General features: G+C 52.0%; 1 protein-coding gene and 1 long non-coding RNA gene across 4 annotated transcripts; both read right to left on the bottom strand.

Annotated features, from left to right (window-relative positions):
• Positions 1-534: 534 nt before the first annotated feature.
• Positions 535-6,997, bottom strand: LRFN3 (leucine rich repeat and fibronectin type III domain containing 3). The gene is made up of 3 exons (XM_037517904.1): positions 6,107-6,997; positions 3,291-4,739; positions 535-1,169 (listed from the first exon to the last, which is right to left on the bottom strand). Exons 2-3 carry the CDS (start codon positions 4,721-4,723, stop codon positions 704-706), a joined length of 1,899 nt encoding a protein of 632 aa, XP_037373801.1. The 5' UTR covers positions 4,724-4,739; positions 6,107-6,997; the 3' UTR covers positions 535-703.
• A 4,535-nt stretch (positions 6,998-11,532) lies between these two features.
• LOC119250263 (uncharacterized) lies at positions 11,533-13,421 on the bottom strand. 3 transcript variants are annotated; one of them, XR_008552499.1, is made up of 3 exons: positions 13,371-13,421; positions 12,683-12,878; positions 11,533-11,721 (listed from the first exon to the last, which is right to left on the bottom strand). It is a non-coding gene; the product is annotated as an uncharacterized LOC119250263 (long non-coding RNA). The 3 variants fall into 3 exon arrangements; XR_008552500.1 differs by lacking the exon at positions 13,371-13,421 and adding an exon at positions 13,193-13,236; XR_005126254.1 differs by lacking the exon at positions 13,371-13,421 and adding an exon at positions 13,063-13,186.
• Between the last annotated feature and the right edge of the window lie 10,192 nt (positions 13,422-23,613).

Here is a 23,613-nt window from a genome sequence, read left to right as displayed (position 1 = left end):
CCGTCCCCCTCCAGCATGGTCTCCTCCATGGCTCCCCAATACTGTCAGCTGGCAGGTCCCAGACCCTACTCACCCCTCCTGCCTCACCTCTCCTGCAGCACCCCCAGTGCCCACCCCCAGTCCTTGCCTACACGGCCTGTGCTGGAACAGCGCTGCCCCTGCTCTGTGCCCTGTTACCGCCTTCAGATGTCATTCTCAGCTCATGTCTTCTCCAGGAAGCCCTCCCTGACTGCAGCCTGGGCTGCGTCAGGCACCTTTTTTGGGTTCCCACAGTCATCACCGCCTCTCCGGTTCCCCCGAGCTGCAATGTGTCTGGCCTTTAGACGGCCCTGAGGACAGGGCTGGGGCCATCTGGGTCACGCAGCAGCGCCTCGCATGGGGCATGCCCAGCATGGTGGCTCAAGGAGTGCCTCGACTGGATGACGGTCCTCAGCCTCAGCCAGGACCCCAGACAGAACTGGGGGGGTTCTCCAACTCCAGACCCCTGCACGATCCCCCCAACTCCCACAGACAGAGACAAGGGCAAGGGCCCAGGCCCAAGCTTAGAAAAATAGGACTTTTTTGTTGTGCCCCGGTGCCCCGACACCCTCCCCATCAGAGTTTTAAAAACCGTGAGCAATTTGGTGAGTCTGAGGCTAGGTCCCACGGGTGCCTGGGTCCTGCCACTCCAGGGGCCAGGAGGGCCTTCGAGGTCAGCGTGCTGCTAGGGTCCCGTGGGTTCGTGGCTGGGCCCCCAGGGCTCACAGTCCAGCTGCACCACGGTGTGGGCCCTGGGCCCGGCAGGCTCCGGGGCAGGCGGGGCCAGCGTGGGGCCCAGGGCACCGTTGGTCTGGGAGCAGACGCTGCTGACGGGCGCAGCTGCCTTGGCCTTGCCGGGGGGCTGGCTGCCGTGCACCTTGTAACGCATGAGCAGCACGAAGATGAAGACCAGTACCGAGGCCACGATGACACCGCCCAGCGCGATGATCATGGTGCCGCCCAGGAAGGGGGCGTGCGGAGCACCGCAGGGCCGCAGCGCGGGCTCGGTGGAGAAGCGGGCGCAGCCCACTGGCCGCGTGGCCGTCAGCCCGGTGGCGCTGTCCTCATACACCGCCAGCACACACAGGTCGTAGGTGCGGCCCGACACCAGGTCTGTCAGCAGGAACGAGCGGCTGTCGGCTGGGATCATCCTGGAGGGAAAGGCAGGTAGGGGGTCAGGTCTCTGGCTGCCCAGCACCCACTCTCCAACCCAAAGATCTGCAGGACTCAGTGTCCCCCAAACAGCTGTCTCATATCGCACCTGCCTTCTGCTCAGCAGCCCAGTTTCACTGTAGTCTCACTGCCTGGTTTTCTGTGACCCCACTTTGTTCCCCAGTTCTGTTTCATCGTCCTCGCAGCTGCTGAGTTCCCCTTGGGCACTGCCAGCCAGTTTCCTGCCAGCCAGCAGTTCCCTGGAGCTCTGCTGCCCAAGCTTGCTGCACTCCACTGCCTGCTTTCACTCGCTGCTGCTCCTCCCCCTCCGCCTCTGGCTCACTCCGAGTCCCTCCAGTCCATCACCCAAGTTCCCGCTAGCTCTGCTGCCAGACAGCACTCCAGCTCGCCCGCTCCTCTTTCTCACCTGTCCCATCTCCCTTGAACCCGTGGCCACTGCCTTTCAGCCCCCTATCCGATTTCCCTCCGATCCCACCTCCCAGTCTCCCCAGACCCTCACCCCACGCCACTCTACGGGCCACCTGTCTCTCCTCCAGCCTGTGCCTGGTCTCCCTGTTCTGGCTGTCTGATTTCCCTCCAGCGTGCAGCTAGAATCCTTCTACCCTGACGGGCCAATTCCCCAGTACTGCTCGTGCCAGATTGTCTTCCTACCTGCCAATAGATGTCCCGCTAGCCCCATCGCCTTATTATTATTGTTGCATCTCTGGACCGCTTTCCAGTGCCATCTGATTCCGTTTCCATTAAACTGATCTGCCTCGGCCACCACTGCCGATGTCTTTTTTCTCCCTGTTGCCTTATTTCTTTGCGGGTCTGATTTCCTGTGATCTCTGTTGCCTGTTTCCTATTCGGCCTCACCTTTCCCATTGCCTTTTATCCGGAGCATCTGATTCCACTACATTTTCTTTTGTTGCCAAGTACCCTGTGTGGGATTTCACTTATTTTATAATCTCTATTTCAGTCCTAAACTGCTTTCATGGGGGAGGTGCAGGGAACTCGGGGGAATCTCTGGGAGGGCGACTCCAGCAGAGCCTTTGCCCCACCCCCTGCCAGGCAAGGTAGACTTGCAGGCGTGGCCCTCCAGGCGCCGGTTGGGTACTGCCATCTAAGGGAGTACCACGGGATTGTGGGATTTCTAGGAAATCAGGGGATGATGATGGCTTAAGGTACGAGCCCCAAAGAGGGAAAGGACACCTGCAAGGTGTCTGGGGAGGCCCAGACCTCTGCAGCCAGCCAGGCAGCGAGAACAGGGAGTCACCCACAGCTGCCCGTGCCAGGCTGGACTTGGGTAAGAGGCCAGCAGCTGGCCCAGAGCCATCCCTGCTGACCACATGTGGCCACCGCAGGTGCATAAATGCTCTGTGGCTCAGGGGCACAAGTGGTGCTGACCCATCTCTTGGGGTGTATAAGCCCCAAGTTTAGTGTCTGCAACAACAGAAGAGAGAAGGGAATTCCCAAGAGCGACAAACTGAACATTCCTGTTTAATGAGCAGGTAGTGGCTGAACTTGTTTTAATATGATTTAGGGAATCAAAAATTGAGATGTCACCATCTTAGAGCTCTAAATAACATGCACCTGTGAAGACCCCCAATACTGCACAAACCCAAAGCCTAGTCTCCATTAAGCCTCCTCCCCTGAGTTCCTTCCCAGCGGGGCTACCTCAGCTCTCTTTTCTGTCACCCCTGTACCTTCCTGCTAGATCTTTCCGTCCCGTCCCGCAGCCTGGCTTGTCACTAGCCCTGTCATCCGGAAAAACCTGCTTCCTCTTTGCCTTTCCAGCTCAAATTCATTTCTACCCCCCCCACCCGCCCCCCCATGACCCTGTCCCACCCTCAATTAACTTTTCACTCTTCTGGCCTGATTACTTTTCCTCTTGCCGCCCAATTCCTTTTTAGGTTAGCTACTATTTACATCCCCTGCTTAGTTGCTTTCTTTCCATCGCTACGAGATCTCTTTTACCTTCTTTGCCTAGTTTCTTTTACCTCTGCTGCCCGACTCCCTTTGTAACCGGCATTTCTCAGTTGCCTAGGCCTCCGGCAGGCGACCTCCAGGCCACCCCACCTCACCCCCCACCCGGCCTGCCCTCTGCCTGGCCCCTGCACCTGTAGACGAGGATGTCGTCGGCCGAGCTGTTGTACTGGATCTGGTACATGCGGATGCCCGGGATGGGCCGCTGATCCGGCCACTGGACGAGAGCGGCCGTGGCCCCGTGCTCAGTCACCTGGACGCCACGGTCGGTAGGGGGCCCGGGGTCAGCAGCCTTGGCAGAGGCGGAGGCGGAGGCGGAGGCAGAGGCAGCAGAGGGCGGGGTGAGGGCATCCGGATCCCCGTCCCGCGGGGGGTCACAGCTGGTGCTGTTGGCTAGCTGGGGGGGCGGCGGGGGGCCCACGGTCAGCTCAACCGCAGCGGTGGCCTCGCCAGCTGCATTGGCCGCAATGCAAGTGAAGACGCCGCCGTCGCCCGGCTCGGTGACCAGCAGCTCCAGCGTCCCGTTGGGGAAGGCTCGAGCGCGGCTCGAGTTGCCCAGCAGCCGGCCCTGGGGCGACACCCAACGCACTCGGGGCTCAGGGTCCCCCACTGCCCGGCAGCGCAGGGCGGCTGGCCGGCCCGCGGGCACGGCCAGGGGCGGGGAGCGGTGAGTCACCACGGGGGGCTCACACACAAATTCCTCCTCTCCCACAGCCCAGAAGTAGCGGCCGCCCAGGGCGGGCGGGGAGGCACAGGCCTCGAGGTCGTCCTCGCGTGCCAGCCGCCGCAGCCACACCAGCTCACAGTTGCAGTGCAGGGGGTTCCCCCCGAAGGCCAGCACCAGGGCGGAGGCGGGCGAGCCGCGGGGCCTGGCGAGCAGCGGGAGGCGGGAGAAGAGCGGGTCGGGCGGGATGGTGGTCAGGCGGTTGGAGGTCATGTCCAGCCGCGCCAGCTTGTGCAGGCGGGAGAAGGCGCCGGCGGGCACGGAGGCCAGCAGGTTGTGGTCGAGGCCCAGCGTGTTGACGTTGCCCAGGCGCCCCAGCGCCTCCCAGGGCAGCTGCTCCAGGTTGTTGTAGGAGAGGTCCAGGTCCTCCAGCGTCTCGGCGCAGTCGTCCAGGGCGCCCGCCGCCAGGGCTGCCAGCTGGTTGTTGCTCAGGATGAGGTGGCGCAGGTTGACCAGGCCGCGCAGCTGGCCCTCGCCCAGCGAGGTCAGCCGGTTGCCGTCGAGGTGCAGGGCGCGCAGGGCGCGGAGGTCCGCGAAGGCGCCGGCCGCCACGTGGCGGATGGTGTTGCGGGACAAGCTCAGGTGCAGCAGGCCCGTCATGTTGGCCAGGTCCCGGCGGCGCACCGCAGCGATGAAGTTGTCCGCCAGGCGCAGCTCGGCCGCCCGCCGGTCCAGCGAGGGCGGCACGAACAGGAGGCCCGCCCCGGGGCACAGCACGCTGAGGGGCAGTGACTGTGTCTGGCAGCGGCAGCGGCGGGGACACGGGCTGGGTGTGGCCGGCTGGGGCGGAGACGAGGCGGGGGCCAGCGGCAGCAGGCAAAGGAGCAGTGGGAGGACGGCCATCGCGGGCAGGGGCGGCCTGCAAGGAAGATGGGGGCGTCAGGAGGCCGAAGGCAGGGAAGGGTAGCAGAAGGGGGTGTGGTGGCCCCACAGTGGGAGAGGAGGTCACGGAGGCCTGCGAGCAGGAGAGACGGTCAGAGGTGGTCAGATGGGGCAGAAGCCAGAGGTGATGGTCAGTGTGCGGGGGGGGAGCCCGAGGCTACAGAGGGTGGCCAGAGGGAAAGGAGGTGGTTCGGGATGGTCAGAGACAGAGGAGGGAGGGTCGGTCAGGGCACGTGGAGGCTAAGCGAGGAGGTTTAAACGCCGTCCCGGAGAAGTGGTCCAAGGGCTGCGGAGAGAAGAGACAGCCAGGGTGCTGGAAGGACAGAAGCCAGATGCGGTGGAGAAGAGAGGCGGTGAGAACTGGCCAAGCAGATGAGAGGTGGACAGACAGACGGACAAAGATGGTGCAGAAATGGGCAAAAGCCAGACAGGTCGTGAGAGAGAGAAGAGGACAGGCAGGTCAGAGAGTTGGAGACCAGGACGGCTGGCTAGGGTGCGGGGCACGGGGAGAGGTCATCCGGGAGAGGAAAGGCAGCCGGGGATGTTACAAAGGCTCAGAGGGTAGCCATGATGGGACGAGACAGAGGAGAGAGGTGGTCAGCAAAGCGAGGGGGGCTGTAGAGTGGCCGTTAGGGTCCGGGTGGAGGAGGGCAGGGGAGCTGCTGAAAGATGGTCGGAGAGAGGAGAGGTGGACAGAGGAGGCCAGAGAGGAGATGGACAGAAGCCGCAGAGGGAAGAGAGGTAGCCAGAGATGTCAGTGATGGTCAGAGACAGTCACAGGCCACGACCGAGAGACGGGAGTGGACATGGGCTACAGTGCTGGCCAAAGATGAGAGAGGAGTGGTGGCCAGTGGCGTTGAAGGTGGCCATTGAACGAAGCAGAAGACAGGTGGCTGGATGGAGACGCTGAGGGGGGCGGTTGGAGACAGAAGCTGTAGACAGAGGCGGTCAATGAGAGTAGTGTGGTAGCCAGAGAGGAGCAGTGGACAGAAGTGTTAGAAACAACCAGAGAAAGGAGAGGTGAGTAGAGCTGGTCGGTGGGGGAAGTAGAGAAAGGAGACTGGAGAGAGAGAGGGTTGGAGGTGATCAGGGAAGACAGATGGCAAGAAGTTCAGGGAGATGCCATCAGCTGGGACAGACGAGGTCAGGGACAGGCAGGGCTGGATGAGTGTCTAGAAAGTGAGGCAGAATAGAGGCTGGGGCCCCAGCCTGGGGACACAGGGTGTCTGGTTCCTGGGAGAACCCCAAGGGTGCCCGGGGAACCTGGTCCTCACCTGCCTCCACCCTCAACCACCAAGTTCCTCCCAAGTCCCTCCCACCTCCATGATCTTTCAGGAGACTTACCTGAGCTGGAAGAGCCCCAGGAGCAGAGTCCTCAGGCTCCAAGGGGACCAGGGGTCAGGGCTCCGGAGGGACTCCTGGTCATGCCTTCCCTGACCCCGAGACCGCTGCAGAGGGACTGCCTGTGTGTCTCAGCTGAGGCCTTGGGCCACAGTCTCTCTGGACCTTGACACCTGCTGTCCCAGATTCCCAAATTTTGGGCCCCTAGGGTCTAAGACCCAGCGCCCAGTTGGGGTTGCTCAGCGCCAGTTCTCCCACCTCCAGTCTTGGGATGCTAAACACTCAAACGGTGAGTGTGGGGTGAAGTCCCACGCCCAATCCTAGCATCCGACACTGGGGTGTTGGGTTCAGATATTGGGGTGCTAAATAAAGATCTGGAGGTTTCTGGTCCCAAATTTCAGCACTCAGGTTTGCAGCACTTCATTCAGGCCCAAGCTTAGGTTTAGGCCCCTCGGAATGCCAGGGTTCAGATATTAGAATCTGAGGCTGAAATCTCAGGGTTCAGTCCCAGAGAGTGGATTTCGGGATATAGATGTGGGAATCCTGGCCCAGATTTTAAGGTCCCAGAAACAGAATTCAGAGTTCAGCTCCAGCTGTGGGGTTTTAGATGCCAAATCTTTAGGTTCAGGTTCCAAATCTTGGGGTCCATATTCCCAGTCTTGGGGTTCAGGCTTCCAAATCTTGGGGTCTGGGGACAGATGTTGCGATTCCAATCTCAGGTGTTCACGTTCAGCCTCCAGGTCTTGGGATCCCAGCTCCAGATCAGGGTCCCAGGTTCGGGGTTCTGAATCTCTGGCTCCAAATTCGGGGTGCAGGGCCCCGACGCCGGGGTGCGGGTCCTGGGTCTGGGGCGGTGGGGTCGCGTTTGCTCCCTGGGCTTCTGCGGGGACCGGCCCGGAGAGCGGGGGTCGGCTGCGGCGGGTGGGGGTCCGGCCGGGCAGCCCCGGGGGCCGGGGTGGGGCGAGGCCTGGGTGCGGACGGACAGATCGGGACAAGCGGGGTGGGGGCACCGCAGCGTAGGCGGGGGCGCAGGGGGGAGGGGCCGCGCTCAGAGACCCCTCCCCCGCCGGGGCCGGGGCGGGGGCCGGGCGGGGGCCGGGCAGGCGGGCCGGGTCCGGGCGCTCCCGCGGCCTCCTCGCCGGGAACCCAGGGCCGCGCGCGTGCCGGCGCTTAAAGGCGCAGGCTCCGCGCGCGCCCGCGTTTAAAGGTGTAGGCAGACCCCCCCCCCCCGCCCCCTCTTTTCAAAGGCGCGTCCCAGCTCCACCTGGTGTTGCTGGGGAGCAAGAATCCTTGGTGCCAGAGACACACAGAGATGGGGATAGAGACCGAAAAAAAGGGCAGACTTAGACTGAGGGACAAAGACAATGAGAGAGGCAGGTGGAGAGACAGAAGACAGATGTTCTAGGAGTGATGGAAATACAGGGACAGTGAGAGACCCAGAGAGAAGGAGAGAGACAAGGACAAGTCAGAGACAGGCAAAGACAGAGACGGAGAGAGACTGACAGAGTCAGAGACAGAAATCGAAAGGGAGCAGCTAACATGCCCCCCAACTCAGCGGTGAGGAGGGTGTGTGTGTGTGTGTGTGTGTGTGTGTGTGTGTTGTGTGTCCAGTTCTCATTTACAGCCTTGAATGTGGCCATTCATCCCAGAGCACCCCCCCACCCCAAACCTGTCTCCTTCTGCCCCTCTGTCTCAGCATCACCAGGCCTCCCCACAGGTACCTCCCCAAACGGACCCAGTCTGATCTTTCAGGTCAAAGGGGAGACACTGCTTCTTCCCAAGGCACTTGCACTGGTCACCAGGGGCAAACCTGGCTCCAGACCCTCTGGAATTGGAGTTAGCTCCCAAGACACACTGACCAGTTATCCCAGGGAGGAAGGAAAAGATGGGCAGGGCGCTAGCCAGGTTGATCCAGAGAAGCGTGTCTACGGCCTCCCCCTCTCCCAACTCAACCCACAGATCCACAGAGGACCCTACTAAATCTGTACCCAACACATGACTCACCAGAAGTGGTGTCCACCTGTTCTGATGCTTGTGAGAATAGGGGAGGCCGGAAGGGGGTGTCCTACATGTCTCCTGACAGATGGTGTCCCCAAAAGAGGGATGTGGGTGATGGTTCACAAGCCTGGCTTGGGAACTTGGTTATAGCAACAAAGGGGACCTGATCTTTTGGGAGCCCTGGCCCAAAGCGGGCACCGCCTTGACCTACGGTCATGACCCTATCCTGGGGAGACCTGAGTGATCGTAAACACCCCTGGAAAACCCATCTGAATGGAGGAGCAAAGCAACCTGGGGGCACACCCACTCTGGCATCCCTAGCCATACTGGAGGTTTTAGAACAGACTTTTGGCTCCTTCCTCTTATGTGTATTGAAAAATTGCATCTAAAATTAACTCAGCTCAGGGCCTGTCTTTCCAGATCATTAGCAAAGTTCATCAGTGCTTCTGACCCCGCAGACTGAGTACTGGTCAGACACTCAGAAAAAGGATGCAGAAATTTCCAAGTGATGGAGTTGGAGGGAAATATCTGAAGATGATCCCAAGAGCAGACTGAGATTAGAATTCAGTGGATCAGGCAAATTAGGGGGTGATCCCAGGAAACAGGGAAGAGTGAACCAGAGGAGGAAGGAAGTTAATAGAAGGCACAATTGAGGAGCAGTTTACTTCTCAGGATAATTGGGGCTCAGTTCTGCTGGGGAACATGAAGGAACCTTGTAGAACACATCCAAATTGTTGTCCCCCTTCCCTTACCCCATTGGGTGATGACTGTCCCTTTCAGGGGAGAGAATGGTACCGAGCCGGCTGAGATCTGGGGCAGAAAAGAAGACAAGGACCCCTGGCATGAGCTAGACAGTAGTACTCACACTTCAGCTGCATTGGAATCATCCCCAAGACTTACAGATTTCCATGCAGCAATCTCAGAGTTTCTGATTCAGTATGTCTGAGGAGGAGCCCAAACATTTGCATTTGTAAACAGGTTCCCAAGTGGTACAAAAGCTGCTAAGGGGCCACACTTTGATAACCGCTGGGCTCAACCAGGGGCCTATGCCCAAAGCTGGTGGACTGAGGGCACTTGGACCTCTGTTGTGTGGCAAAGAGACCACCTTATTTAATTTTTTAAATAGTTTTTTTTATAGTTTTTTTTTTTTTATAGAGGCATGTTTTATTTATTTATTTATTTATTTATTTATTATATTTGTTTGTTTGTTTTGTTTATACATGCACTGGGTACAGTCAGAAGCGCGGGAGGGTGAGAGAATTCACCAGAGCCAGAGCAGGGAGCAGAACAGGCAGAAGGACCGAAGTACACTGCTGAGGGGAGCAGCGGGCGGCAGGAGAGGTCTGCGCACCATGTGGAATCCTCCTCCGGTGGCCGGGGAGCAGCCGGGGATCGAACTGGCGCCGCAGAGGCCGCGGGCAGCTTCGCAACCCAGCGCTCAACCGCTGTGCCACCGGGGAGGCCCTTATTTAATTTTTTAAAAGATTTATTCATTTATGCATACAAGAGCTGGGGTGCAGGCAAAGGTGCAGGGGGGGTGCGAGGATTCACCAGAGACAGAGTGGGGAGCAGAACAGGCAGACTGATGAAATACACTGCTGAGGGGAGCAGCGGGCAAGACAGGCGAGGTCTGCTGCGCCATGTGGGTAGCTCCATGGCCAGGGATCGAACTTGTGCTGCAGAGGCTGCAGGATAGCTTCATAGTGCTGACGCTTAACCCCTTGCACCACCAGGGAGGCCCTGAAACCACCTATTTATAGACAGAGGAGGGCTTCAGAAACAGCGTAGCAGAGGCAACAGTACGAGGTTCGCATTTGCTGTAGATTTCTGGGCTGATGACACCACAGCAAAAGCATCTACCTGGACAGCACTGGCCGCCTTCACTGAGCTCCCACGCCAGAAGGGAGAATGTCACATATCGAGACAGCCCAGAGCGGTCAGGGAAAGGACAGGAGAAGCTCAGGCTAATCAGATCGGGGCTGTCTGGGAGACGCCCAGCCACAGTGGTCAGGCTCTGATTGGGCAACAGAGGGGTGTAGCATCCCAGAGACAGATGCAACCTTCTGTCTCCTCCCTCTGGCATCCTGGGAACTAGGGAGGCCTCCCAGAAGAGGGGACCTTCATGCTGAGACACGAAGGATAAGTACTAGCATAGCAGATGGACAAGGGGCCCCCCTCGCTGTGTGTGTGCCACTCACCTGTACCCTCACGCCACAGCATGTGCCGCCTGGGGGTGGTCCCTGGGGTGCCCAAACAGTACTATGCATGTGTCTGCGTATGCTGTAATCACTCACTAGCTCTTGGAAGGGATCCTGGAGCGATGGTTGTTTGGGGGACTCCGCCTAATTGCTGCATTTACTTAATTGCAACATCTGGAGAAGGGGAGCGAAGCAGCAGAAACAGCCACAGCAGGAAGAATGAGAAGCTGCGTGAGAGCTGAGGGGGCGTGGGGGAACAGGACTGCTCATATCTGCTCACAGAATCTGCCCCAGTACACACAGATGCGCACAGAGGACACAGCCGTACTCACACATGCGAGTCACATACCCAGAGGCTCATCCGAATTTACACGGACAGCAGGCACAAGCAGCACACATCTAGCAAGACTCGTATCCAAGTGCAGGGGACGCGCAAGGACACGCATAGACACACCCCTCTGAAACACACAGATTCACACTCAGACATGTGAGCGGTCACGCGCAGAAACACACTGCACACATTCTCTGTTGCACACGTGTGAGTTACACATGCACACATATACACAAGAAACATTCAGAGTCACAGGAAACACAAGGGATGCGTACACACACAGACACACACACTTATGCACACATGCTCTCAAATCAAGGAAATCAGTCTGTTGGCCAAAAACTTAGGCCCCTTCAACTCAGGAGCTGTCAGAGCAAGGAGGGGTGGAGGTGGTCTTCTCTTATCCTCAGCTTGCACCCACTAACCTAACCTTGCCAGTTAGGGGGTCACTGCAATTGGCTCAGCTTTGTCATGAGCACATTAATTGGTACTGAGAGTGAGGGACTCATTTTAAAGGTCGGGCCTGAAGGGGTACCCCCATATAGAAGGGTCAGAAGAGAGGAGCAGTGAGTAAACCCCCCTCAAACAGACATACTAACTACCCTAATCAGATTTATGGGTCCCAGGCAAGCACTGACTTCTATAGGGAGGCCCCGAGACCCTGCACGTACAGTGATGCTTGACTATGGTGGAGACCTAAGGCCACATTCAGGGTCAAAGCGACTTCAGCTGCCAAAATGGAAGAAAACATCTGTGAGAAAATAGAAGAAAGTTTACACTTGTACAAAAAATGGGGGACGTACAATGATAAAATTTCAACTAGCAGAGACTCTGGGCCACTGTGTTGCTCTGCTATGTGAAGCTGATCACCCCAATTGAGAATTAGAGGATCATTTCGCAGTAGGATGGGCTCAAGCTTTATTGATATCAGGGGCCAGAGAGGAAGGGTCAGTGTGGCGGTGAGTGTGATGCCAGCTGCTATAACAAATCACCCCTGGTGTCCTGCTTGGCTGGCATGTCCCTCCAGCGAGTCACCCATGACACTTGTTAATCTTATTTATTTCCTGGGATTCTGAATTATTGGCTTTCACCTGGCAAAGAGAAGACAGTGTAGAGAAGTTTCACCAGCTTCTCAAAATAATCTTGGCTGAGAGGTGACTGACACACTTCCCTTCTGCCTGTATTTTATTGGGAAAACTAGTTCCACGGCCATTGTAGATGCAAGAGGTAATTGAGAACACATTCCCAGGCAGAGCAGCTCCCTCCCAGCAACAATTACTGCAAAGGGAGTACAGATTATAATGCATTTAACATTAACCACCTCCATTGCCCAACGTCAACCTCAGAGGATGCAGAAAGAAGAGGCGGTGGGCTCTCCCATCCACTGCACCAAATCCCCATTCAGGGAGAATTTCCCAGCCCCATCCTGACCACCTACTCCCCTACTCGTGCCTGTGGGGTGAACGAGCACAAAATTGACCCCTCTGAGGGCAAAGTGAATCTGACTTGATTTGATAAATCTTTAGGTCAATGTGGAAGGACAATGATAAATGTCCAGTCAAGCATTTACTGAGCCCACCCAGCGCGCCAGGCCTGATGCTGGAAATGAGCCCACAAATCACAGTCCAGGCTTTGGAACTGCGTCTCCTCAGAAGGCAGAAAGAGAAGAGATCATTGCAGAACTCGTGGTTGTTGCTGTGATAGTCCACTATCAAGATGAGGGGATAGGGAGGGGTAAGGAAATCACCAAGTCAGCCTTTTGGTGCTGGTGGGAGTTCAGTGAAGGCAGGGCAGCCTGGAGGAGGTCACCTGGACCCAAAAGGAACAGGGCTTTCTGGCATGAACAATAATAACCCCAGCGTGCAGAATCCGTGCTCATAGAAACCTCATGACTCCAGTTCCCAACACAAAGCACTACTGATGCAAGTGCTAATCAGAAATCTGATCCCTGTGAACATAAATCCATGCTGATTCATGTGCTAATTATAAATCTATGCCAATTGTAAACTGTACTGGAGCAGATCTAAATTACAATAATGTGCTGATAATCACCTGCTCAAAGACATCCATGTGCTAATGGCCATCTTGAGTTGATTCATGTGCTAATTACAATCTTGGTACAATTTAAAGCGTGATCAGAGGGTGTTTCACAGTGAAGAACAGCACAGACTCTGAAGCCTGACAGCCTGGGTTCAAATCCCATCTCTGTCATTGACCAAGTGAGTGGCGTTGGGCCTCAGCTTCATTCCTGTAATGGGGGGCAAATAGTACCACAAATGGCTGTTGGGAGAATTAAATACGATGATACACCTGGAGCGTTGGAAGCAGTGCCTTGCCAGTGCTTAGTCTCTAAGTAATAGTCGTAGTAATTAGGATAGTAATCAGCCAACAGTTACTGTGCTGATTTCATTTATCCTCATAGCGGGTCCTACCTACAATTTCTTCACCCCTTCTTGGTCCAGGTGTGAGGAGCCTTTCCAGAGGTGAAAAGGCTTCCCGAAGGTTCCCAGGGCGACCCTCAGACGTCCCCAACCCCACACCCAACTCTTCCCAATTCGGTACCATTCCCACGCCCGGGCGTAACTGCTCAGCCGCCACGCGGGGGCAGCAATACACCGCGCCACCGCTCTGCGCGGGACGCATTGTGGGGCGCGTAGTCTCGCCGGCGGCTTGGGCGGTGGCGCCAGACAGGCAGGCGAACTACATTTCCCACAAGTCCACGCAACACCCTCTGCCTCACCTTGCTCTAGTCCGGAGGCGGTGGCTTCGCCCCCGCTGAGAGCGCGCCTGCTGTGCGGCGCAGGGGATTATGGGCTGCAGGAGCTGGGCCTCGCACCGCTGGAGGGGGGGTGTGCTGCGCAGGCGCGGAAGAGCCCGCTGGCCCTCACTTAGCAGGTGGGTGGGCACTGATGTTCAGGTACCGGGGCCCGCAGCTGCCCGAGCTGAAGCTATGGCAGCGATGGCGGATACATAGCCCCTTCCTTACTCGAGGACCAGTGAGAGTGCCTCACCGTTGGGGGGCAGCTCGCCCCCCTTTGGCTCTCCTTCACCAGCCCGCCCCCACTTTTCACCTCTGGAGGTCTTTGCTCTAGGGTCTTAAGGGGGGGTGCCAGGGAGAATCCCTTTTCCTTCTATTCTTTCTTTTCCTTCACAGCCACCCTTCCCCAGCCCCCTTTAAACATTATTATGGTAATGTTCAATCATGCACAAAAATAGAATAGTATAATGGTCCTCCAGGTACCCATCACCGTTCCTCGACAATCATCAACATATGGCCAATCTCGTTTTATTTTTTCAGCTTCCCCTTCCCTCTGAAATTAATTTAAAGTTTATCCCAGACCTCATTTCATCCATAAATGCTTAAACACCTATCTCTAAAACATAGGTTCTTAAGAAAACCCATAACTAGAACACCTTTATCACAGCTAAGAGAACGAATAATTCCTCAATCTTATCTAATATCCCAGTTTCCCTTATTGTCTTGTAAATGTCTTAAATTGTTTTTCTTTATTGAAGTAACATTGGTTTACAACATGGTGTATGATTTAGGGGTATAGGGTCACCACGCCACCCTCATAATCTTCTAACTGTTGGTTTGTTCAAATCAGAATCCAAGTAACGGCCATGACATTGCATTGGTTGGTATCTTTCAGTTCTTTGTTCTCTGACAGTTTCCCACCCCTTTCATTCATCTGGCAGTTTGATTTGGCTGGTTGCTCTTATTGATGTCCTTTAGTATGTTCTGCTGTATACTGTATGTCCTGAAAATGGGTGGAACCTGAGGCTGGGCCAGATTCAGGGTCAACTTGGGAGTAAGGATCCTTTATGGGTGATGTCCAGTCTCTCCATCAGGATGTACAAAATAATGTCTCAGTGCGTGTGTGTAAGATGTTAATATCTGATGGAGGCTCACAGTAGAAGATTTAGGATAGGGCCTCCCTGGTGATGCAAGGGGTTAAGGCGCAACCTATGAAGCTATCTGCAGCCACTGCAGCACAAGTTTGATCCCTAGCCAGGGAGCTACCCACATGGCGCAGCAGACCTCTCCTGTCTCACCCACTGCCCCCCTTAGTAAATCTGCCTGTTCTGTTCTTCACTCTGTCCCTGGTGAATCCTCTCACCCCACCCCCCTACACACACACCTCTGGCCTGTATTCCAGTTTTTGTATGCATGAATAAATAAATCTTTAAAAAAATATAGAAAATTTGGGATAGAGGCATCACAAGACCAGAAACTGGAGGTGGGGGTAGAAATGATGAACATAGTTGCTAAGCCAGCTATAGAAATGAAAAATCCTTTGGTGCCAACTGCTGTAACAATTATCAGACTGCTTTAGAAAGTATCCGAGGTGCAGACCAGAGGTGGAGATGGAAGGCCATTGCAGAGAATCACCTGTCCTTACAAATCTACCCAGTCACACCACAGAAATAATTAACTTAACAATAAATAATAAATCCACAAAGGAATGAATCCCTCCTCAAACTATAGAACACTATAGCAATACAATTTCTGGCCTGGCAAGAGGTAGCTCTCCTCCCAAGACTATCCTGCTCCTCCCAAGACTATACTGCTCCACCCCCTCCCCCAGTCTAAGCAGACATCTCTTTAACAAACCTGTCCCTTTCAGAGGCAGTATTTCCTGCCCACTTGTGTCTGTGCAAGTGTCTTCCCCTCTCCATATGTGTGTGTGTGTGTGTGTGTGTGTGTATATATATATATATAAATATATTTTATATATAAAGTCTACCCTTTTGGATGTAATCAAAAGGCTTTGCCTAGTGGGTAACCATGCCATGTGCTGCTGAAAGGGGAATTCTTTCAGTGTTGAAACTTTCTCAGAAGTAACCCAAGGCTCCCACTCACCGAACCCCATATCTCATCAAAACAACTTCAGTACCTAATGTTGGGTTTGGTGTTGTCACCTGAACCATCCCCTGCAAACCACAGCAGACTTCAGGAGGGAAGTAGCCGCAGGTCTCCCCCACCACCTCCACCCCGTTTCATAACAGTGATACTTTTTATTGCGAAAGCTCTTTCTTCTTGTTAAACTCGAGGCAATTCTCTGTCCTCAACTCACTGGTCCTGCCTTAACAGGCCTGTTCTGTGCTGTCCAGTGTGGTAGCCACTGAGTCACCCCAAGTGTCCACTGCAGACTTGCTGAGACGCGCCGTAGGGATAAAACACACACACTGGGAGTTCAGAGACTTAGGTGTTGGGGGTCTGCTGACCTAAAGGGAGCTGGGCTTTTTGGACTTTTTGGAAAACACCTGTTTACTCTGCATACGGAGTTCCAGAATGTTAGAAGTTCTGAAAACAGAACTTCTTCCCAGAATTGACTCCAGTTCTCTGAGGATGTGTTGGCTTCTGAGCATGTTCCCTACTAACCAGAAAAACTTGTTTTCAGCAGTCACTTATTAATCTGCACAAAACACAGTTGCGTGCTATTTTCTTTTTCCTTTGTTCATATCTTCAAAAAAAGCTTGGGCTGGGAGAGTGAACGGCAGAGCTGCTCTCCATGTCTCTCTCCAGCCTCCCCCCATTGTAAATTCATTTAGACTCCCGAGTCTTCGTTAACAGCAGAGAACACCGGCTGTCCTGTCTGCAGCACATAGGACCAAAACACCTGAATGTCAGTTAGCTTGGTAAAAAAATATGGATGACATGCTGAGATGATAGCATTTGGGATGTATTGCTAATAAGATATATGAGTGACATATTTGATTAAAATGGCTTTGACCTGATTTTACTTTTTAACGGGTGGCTATTAGAAAATTTCAGATCACAAATATGGCTCTCATATTTCTCTTAGAAAGTGTTTTCTACACCACTGTTGTCAAAGTGTGGTCTCTAGGCCCGCAGCTGCCACAGCGGCAGCAACATCACATGACAGCTTGTTAGAAATGCAAATGCTGTCTTGCCCCAGCCCCAGTGAACCAGAATCTCTGGGGACACGACCCAGCAGCCTGCATTTTAACAAGTCCTGCAGACCACGCCCATCTGAAAACTCCCCTCCTGGCTTCCGAACACAGCCCTCTCTCCCAGCCCACCCACGTCTCACGACCTTACTGTTAACACCTCTAATCTTGTGCCCTATTTGTCAGTCCTCTTGCCACAGCTGTGTTCACAAACATAAATCGGATCACGTTATTTCCCTGCTTAGAACCTTTAAATAACTTCTTATTGCTTAGAGTAAAATCCAGACTCCTTCCTGTGGCCCCTGCAGCACCTCTATCACGTGGCCACTGCAGCCATGGTGTCCCCCCCAAGCCTCCTTTACTCTTTTTTTTAAAAGATTTATTTATTTATGGGCCTCCCTGTGGCGCAGGCGGTTGAGCGCAGTGCTGTAAAGCTGTCCGCAGCCTCCTTAGTGCAGGTTCCATCTCAGCCGGCTGGGGAGCTACCAACATGGCACAGCAGACCTCTCCTGTCTCTCCCACTGCACTCCTCAGCAGTGTGTTTCAGTCAGTCTGCCTGTTCTGCTCCCCACACATCTGGCCTGTACCCTGGATCTTGTATGCATGAATAAATAAATCATGCATACAAGAACCGGGGTACAGGCCAGAGGTGCGGGATGGCGGTGGGGTTGAGAGGATTCACTGGAGACAGAGTGGGGAGCAGAACAGGTAGATCCACTGAAATACACTGCTGAGGGGAGCAGCGGGTGAGACAGGAGAGGTCTGCTGCGCCATGTGGGTAGCTCCCTGGCCGTGGATGGAACTGGTGCTGCAGAGGCTGCAGATAGCTTCACAGTGCTGTGCTTAACCCCTTGCGCCACCAGGCAGGTCCCCCAAACCCCCTTTACTCTTTCTGCTCCAACCATGCCACCCTCCCAGGGTGCATGCTACACACACTCCCAGGTCTTCCTGTCCCAAGAACTCTGCCGTGGCTGTCCATTCCTCCCCTGGGAACATAGTTTTCCCAGATCTCCCTTCAGGTCTCAGCTTCAGATGCTCCATCTCTGCCCTGACACATTGACAAAAGCCCGACTTCCCCACATCACCTTCCCAGGGCATTGCCTACCTCTCATTCTCTCCTTGGCACCTGCCCATGCTATTCTTCCTCCTCTTCAGTTTTCTGTCTCCCCGTCTAAGATGCAAGCATGCAAGGACGGGGTCTAATCGCTCTTGCTCACGACTTTGCCTCCGCTCCTCACAGTGACTGCACATCGTAGGTGCTCAGTAAAGGTCTCTGCTGACCCAGCCAGTGAACTGCCCCAGCTGCTCCTCCTCAGTCTCTCTTGCTGCCACCACCTACTCTGAGATGGGAAGATGGTTGGTATCCTCAATGTTGGAAATACCAGAGCATCCGACAGTCCTGATTTTTAGCATCTGCCACATTGGGTGTCTGACACCATGGGAGAGTGACTACCTGGGAAGGACTTCGTGGAGGAGGTGCCCCCAGACCTGTTTTAAAAATGAGTAGAAGACAGTCAGTCAAATGGAAGCATGTGTACCAAGATATGTAGGTCAGAATTCCTAAAGCTCAAATTAGATGACGCTGTAGCCAAATCAGGGTTCGCGTAATGGTGGAGGGGGAGTAACAGAGACCCTGGAAGCCACAGGAAGTCATCCAGCCTTCATCTTGAAGAATGGTGATTCCCAAACAGCAACCAGGAATCAGAATGTCTGATTCCAGATAAGGAATTCTGATTGTAAAGTATCTAAACAACGTAGTGGTGGTGATGGGGATGTCCAGTTGGTAGACATTCTCTACATCCAGAAAGTCTGGGGCCTCCCTGGTGGCCCAAGGGGTTAAGACGCAGCCTATGAAGCTGTTTGCAGCTTCTGCAGCACAAGTTCGCGAGTTCGATCCCCGGCCGGCCAGGGAGCAGCCCACGTGGCACAGCAGACCTCTCCTGTGTCGCCTGCTGCTCCCCTCAGCAGTGTGCTTCGGTCAGTCTGCCTGTTCTGTTCCCCCCTCTGTCTCTGGTGAATCCTCTCACCCTCCTGCACCTCTGGCCTGTACCCCAGCTCTTGTATGCATACATAAATAAATCTTAAGGGAAAAAAAAAAAAAAAAGAAAGTCTGGGCTGCAAATCGGGACTGAAGACGCCATCTTGAATGTTCTAGTCTCCGCTGACTTGGTGGAACTGAGATAAACCATCTCCGCTGTGTCATACCCAAGTTCTTGAAGCACAGGACAGTGAGAAATTAATGAGATAGTTGCTCTTTCAGGACACTGGTTTGGGGGGATTTTGTTCTGCAGTGATAGCTACCTGAGACAGTATGGAGTGAATTGTTTCTTGGAAGAGGAAGCAAGAGAAGATCATTGTTCTCAACATAAAGACACTCACTGCCCTGATCGGGACGGGTGTATTGTTTGCCTTTGTACGTTTCCTCAGTCTTTCATTCACTGTCGTACATTTTTCCACCAGATGTGTGTTGAGGTCCTTCCATGGGCCACTGTCTGTTCCAGGTGTTGTGGAAACACTGGTGACAAGATAGACAGAATTACAGATTTCATATATTTTAAAGTATAGCTTCAGTGTAGGAGCAATCATCCTGAAAACAGAGTGAAGAAAGGAAGACTATATTATCCAACAAGCATAATGTCACCTCAGTTGGATTTATGTCTCAGCCTTTTGGGGGAAAATAGCAGTTCAGAGCCTCATCTTGTATGATAAATGAAAACTAAATTGCAGATGGTCTAGAGTAAAATGTAGGAAGAAAACACACAATGAAAGTTTTAAAGATGAAATAAATATTTAATAACCTTTGGTAGAGAATGACTTTCTGAGCTTCAAAATGGAAAACAAATCAAGGATTTGACTGAGTTAAGAGTTGAATATTCCCTATATTCAAAATGGGCTTGACTGAAATAGTAGAGAAAAATATTTGCAAACGGTGTGATAGAAAGATGGTTTAATCCAGACTTCTTCTAAACTTTTTGTAAGTGGGAGCCATATTGTATATGACTTTTTTCTTTCACTCAGCATTTGTCTGTGAGGTAAATCCACTTCATGGCAAATATCATGACTACTGTTATTTATTCTCTGTGTCTAGTATACTTACTCTCATCACATAACATTCCGTTGTGTAAATTTGCTACAATGCTTGTGTCCATTTTCTTGGGATGGGCTGAGGGAAGGCAGGGAAGAGCCTTATTCCAGTTTCCTGGTGCCCATCCCCCAGTCTCTAGGAGGCAGAGACAGGGACCAAGTTCTGAGTCCCCAGAAGAGGCTGCACCCAGCTCTTCCCAAAGTGGTCAAACCTCTGTGCCCCTTCAGCAGTGTCTGAGATCCTGTTGCTTCACATCTTTTTTTTAAAGATTGATTTATTTATGCATACAAGAACTGGGGTACAGGCCAGAGGTGTGTGTGGGGGTGAGAGGATTCACCAGAGACAGAGTGGGGAGCAGAACAGGCAGACTGACTGAAATACACTGCTGAGGGGAGCAGCGGGCAAGACAGGAGAGGTCTGCTGCGCCATGTGTGTCAGCAGCATTCCCTGGCCAGCTGGGAATCGAACTCAAGTTGCAGAGGCTGAGGGTAGCTTCACAGTGCTGTGCTTAACCCCTTGCACCACCAGGGAGGCCCTTGAACGGAGATTAAACACAACTAGATACAACTGGAAAAAGAAAGGAGGTGGAAAGACACGATCCAGAATTCAGCAGAGACAAAAAATGAGAACTATGAAAAAAAAGAGAGAATTTCTAATTTATTTATTTTATGGTAGTCCCAGAAGAAAGGGGTAGAGGCAATATATGAGTAGAACATGACCAAGGTAGAGTTACAGCAAGAATGGAAAATTGTTGAATATTGGAAACTCAACGTAAATCAGCACATTTACAGGTTAAGAGAAAAAGCATACAACGACCTCAGCAGATACCAAGAAAGCATTTGATGCAACTCAACATCAATTCATGATTAAAATTCTCAGCAAAGTAGGAATAGAATTTTTAAATTTGATGACCAGCACTATCAAAATCTATAGCTAACATCATTTATGATTAAGTATTCAAACATAAAATGGTTAAATATTTAGAACTTTCTCTTTGAAAAGCTGATAAAAATACCCATTGCCACCACTGCGGGTCAATTTTGTCTTGGAGACCTTGATCCTGCGGTAAAGCAGAAAAACAGAAGTCATTAACATCGTTTTTGATAGATGATGAGTCTGGTTACAGAAGATTCAGAAGACTCCATAGACTAAGCTATTGGCATTCCTAACAGAATTTAGCCAGGCTGCTAGATATAAAATCAATCAACAAAAATAAATTTTATAGCTCTCTCCCAGTCATAGATCAAACAAAAGTAATCACTTACATTCATATAAATGGTCAGCCACTTAGTAATAAATCTACTAAAGTAGGTGAATATCCCGCATAGGAAAACTTCATAAAAGACTTTAAAAATCTAAATAAATGGTGTTATCTATAGCATCTCTTGTGATTGGATTGCATGTCAGCTTTCCTCTGAATTTACCTATAATTCAATCCATCCATAATCTGGATTCTAAAAGTTTTTTTTCCCCTGTGGACTTTGCAGGATCCTAATTTTATACAGAAATATAAAAACCCAAGTATAATCAAGATGTACAAAGAGAAGGTCTCACCCAACCTGATATCAAGACTTATCACAAAGCTATGGGAATTAATGACCGGTAAACTAGAATAGATCCAATTCCAGAAATATCCCCATGTTCATACTACCAACTGATTTTCAAATAGAGATTTTACTACAGAGCATGAGAGGAAAAGATGGCCTTTTCAATAAATAGGCTGAGTTATTTATCATCTAAATGAACAAAAATAACATTAGATTCCTACCTCATTATACATGCAACTCTCAGTAGACTGTGGATCTAGACTGAAAGGCAAAACAAAAGTTTTTAAAAGGATAGCATAGAAAAAATTCATAACCTTAAAGAAGGTCTTCATGAAAGACCACCAAAAGCACTAACTACAGATAGGTTGCTGGGGCCTCCCTGGTGGTACAAGGGGTTAAGTGTCAGCACTATGAAGCTATCCAAGGCCACTGCAGCACGAGTTTGATACCCTGCTAGGGAGCTACCCACACAGCGCAGCAGACCTTTCCAGTCTCGCCTGCTGCTCCCCTCAGCAGAGTATTTCAGTCACTCCACCTGTTCTGTTCCCCACTCTGTCTCTGGTGGGTCCTCTCATCACCCTCACCTCTGGCCTGTACCCCAGCTCTTGTAGTATGCATAAATCCATAAATTTTTTTAAAAAAATTCTCTGTTCAAAATATTCACTGGGCCTCCCTGGTGGCACAAGGGGTTGAGCGCCACACTATGAAGCTGTCCGCAGCCTCTGCAACATGAGTTCAATTCCCTGCCGGCCAGGGAGCAACTCACATGGCAAGGCAGACCTCTCCTGTCTCGCCTGCTGCTCCCCTCAGCGGTGTATTTCAGTCAGGCTGCCTGTTCTGTTCCCCACTCTGTTTCTGGTGAATCCTCTCACCACACCCCCACACCTCTGGCCTGTGCCGCAGTTCTTGTATGCATAAATAAATCTTTTTAAAAAATCCACTGAAGTATTTAATTTTAGTGACTGTATTTTTTGCTTCTAGATTGCTTTTTGTTTGGTATTCTAATATTTGTTCTCACTTTTATGGTTGCCGCTTCCCTGATTAAATTTTCAAACTTGACTTTTGTTTCCTTGAATATAGATGTGGTATATAGTCTGGATCCGATCATTCTGGTATCTGAAGCGTTTGTGTCGATGCTGTCCTCTCTGTCCATACTGCTGGTTCTTGTTCATAATGTCTGGGATTTGTAGGAAGAATCCAAAGACCTAATCGGGTATGAAACTCTACAGAGGACATTGGTTGCTTCTGTCAGACACCAGAACAGCCTCTTTTTTTTTTTTTTTAAAGATTTATTTGTTTATGCATACAAGAGAGCTGGGGTACAGGTCAGAGGTGCAGGGGGGTAGGAGGATTCACCAGAGACAGAGTGGGGAACAGAACAGGTGGATTGACTGAAATGCACTGCTGAGAGGAGCAGGGAGAAGTCTGCTGTGCCATGTGGGTAGCTCCTTGGCTGGGGATCAAACTCGTGCTGCAGAGGCTGTGGAAAGCTTCACAGTGCTGAAGCTTAACCCCTTGTGCCACCAGGGAGTCCCCAGGACAGCCTCTTAACCTAGGATGAGACCTCCTGCATTAACCTGTCTCACACAGGCCTACAAGTTTAAGCTGTAAGTTCACATAAAAGCTGGGGGCTTCTGGCTCACTCTTGCCCTGAGTGTTACAGGCCTCCAGATCTGAGCTTAAATGAACAGCCGGTTCCACTGCTCCAGCCTGGCAGACCTGGCCCTTTATTTGTGCTAGCCCACTAGGCAGACTGCTGTCTACTTGGAAAATGCCTTCACAACCAAGTTTGAGTTTGGAAGTTCCTCTCTTGTGCTGTTCTGGATTTGGGGCGCTATTTCTTTACCCTCTTAGTCATACATTGAAGCTTTCAGTAATCCTCCCCCACCCACACACACACACATTGTCATTTATGTGACACCTTCAGTGTTCACCTTCAATGTCATTTGTCAACTGCCCAGTGGAGGGCAGTTCCCAGCTTCTTAGAACACACTTACTGGCAACAAATGTCCTGTATTTTTTTTCTCCAACAAAATTGACATTATTTATTTATTGCGTTTTTCTGAACTGCCTTCATTTCTTCCTGATCATATAGGTTAAAAATGCTTCCTGAAAAAAAATTGAATTTTTTAAATAAAATATAAGTTATTTAATTTTATCACCCAGAGATACCACTTTTGAAATCCTTTTAAAACATTCACACTTTTTTCTATGCAGACCTGCATGGTTTTATATATATTTTATGTAAGTGGCATCATGTTATAGACAACGCTGTTATGTATTTCCTTTATTTTCTAACCTGTTTTGCTCTTATGCTTTCCTATCTCCTGCCCAGACCAGGTCACCAGTATTTTTTTTTTAAAGATTTATTTATTTATTTACACAAGCACTGGGTACAGTCAGAAGCGTGGGAGGGTGAGAAAATTCACCAGAGC

Source organism: Talpa occidentalis, unplaced genomic scaffold (genome assembly GCF_014898055.3).
Source record: "Talpa occidentalis isolate TD23 unplaced genomic scaffold, MPIMG_talOcc4v2.1 talOcc4.17, whole genome shotgun sequence".
In the NCBI taxonomy this organism is placed as follows: domain Eukaryota; kingdom Metazoa; phylum Chordata; class Mammalia; order Eulipotyphla; family Talpidae; genus Talpa; species Talpa occidentalis.
Note: the sequence above shows the minus strand (reverse complement) of the source record. Positions and strands in the feature narration are given on the sequence as shown.

Excerpts from the sequence above, each read along its gene's own strand:
- LRFN3 (XM_037517904.1), bottom strand. The coding sequence starts at position 4,723 with ATGGCCGTCCTCCCACTGCTCCTTTGCCTGCTGCCGCTGGCCCCCGCC. Across the intron at positions 1,170-3,290 it reads GACGACATCCTCGTCTACAG|GATGATCCCAGCCGACAGCC; the intron begins GTGCAGGGGCCA and ends CTTTCCCTCCAG.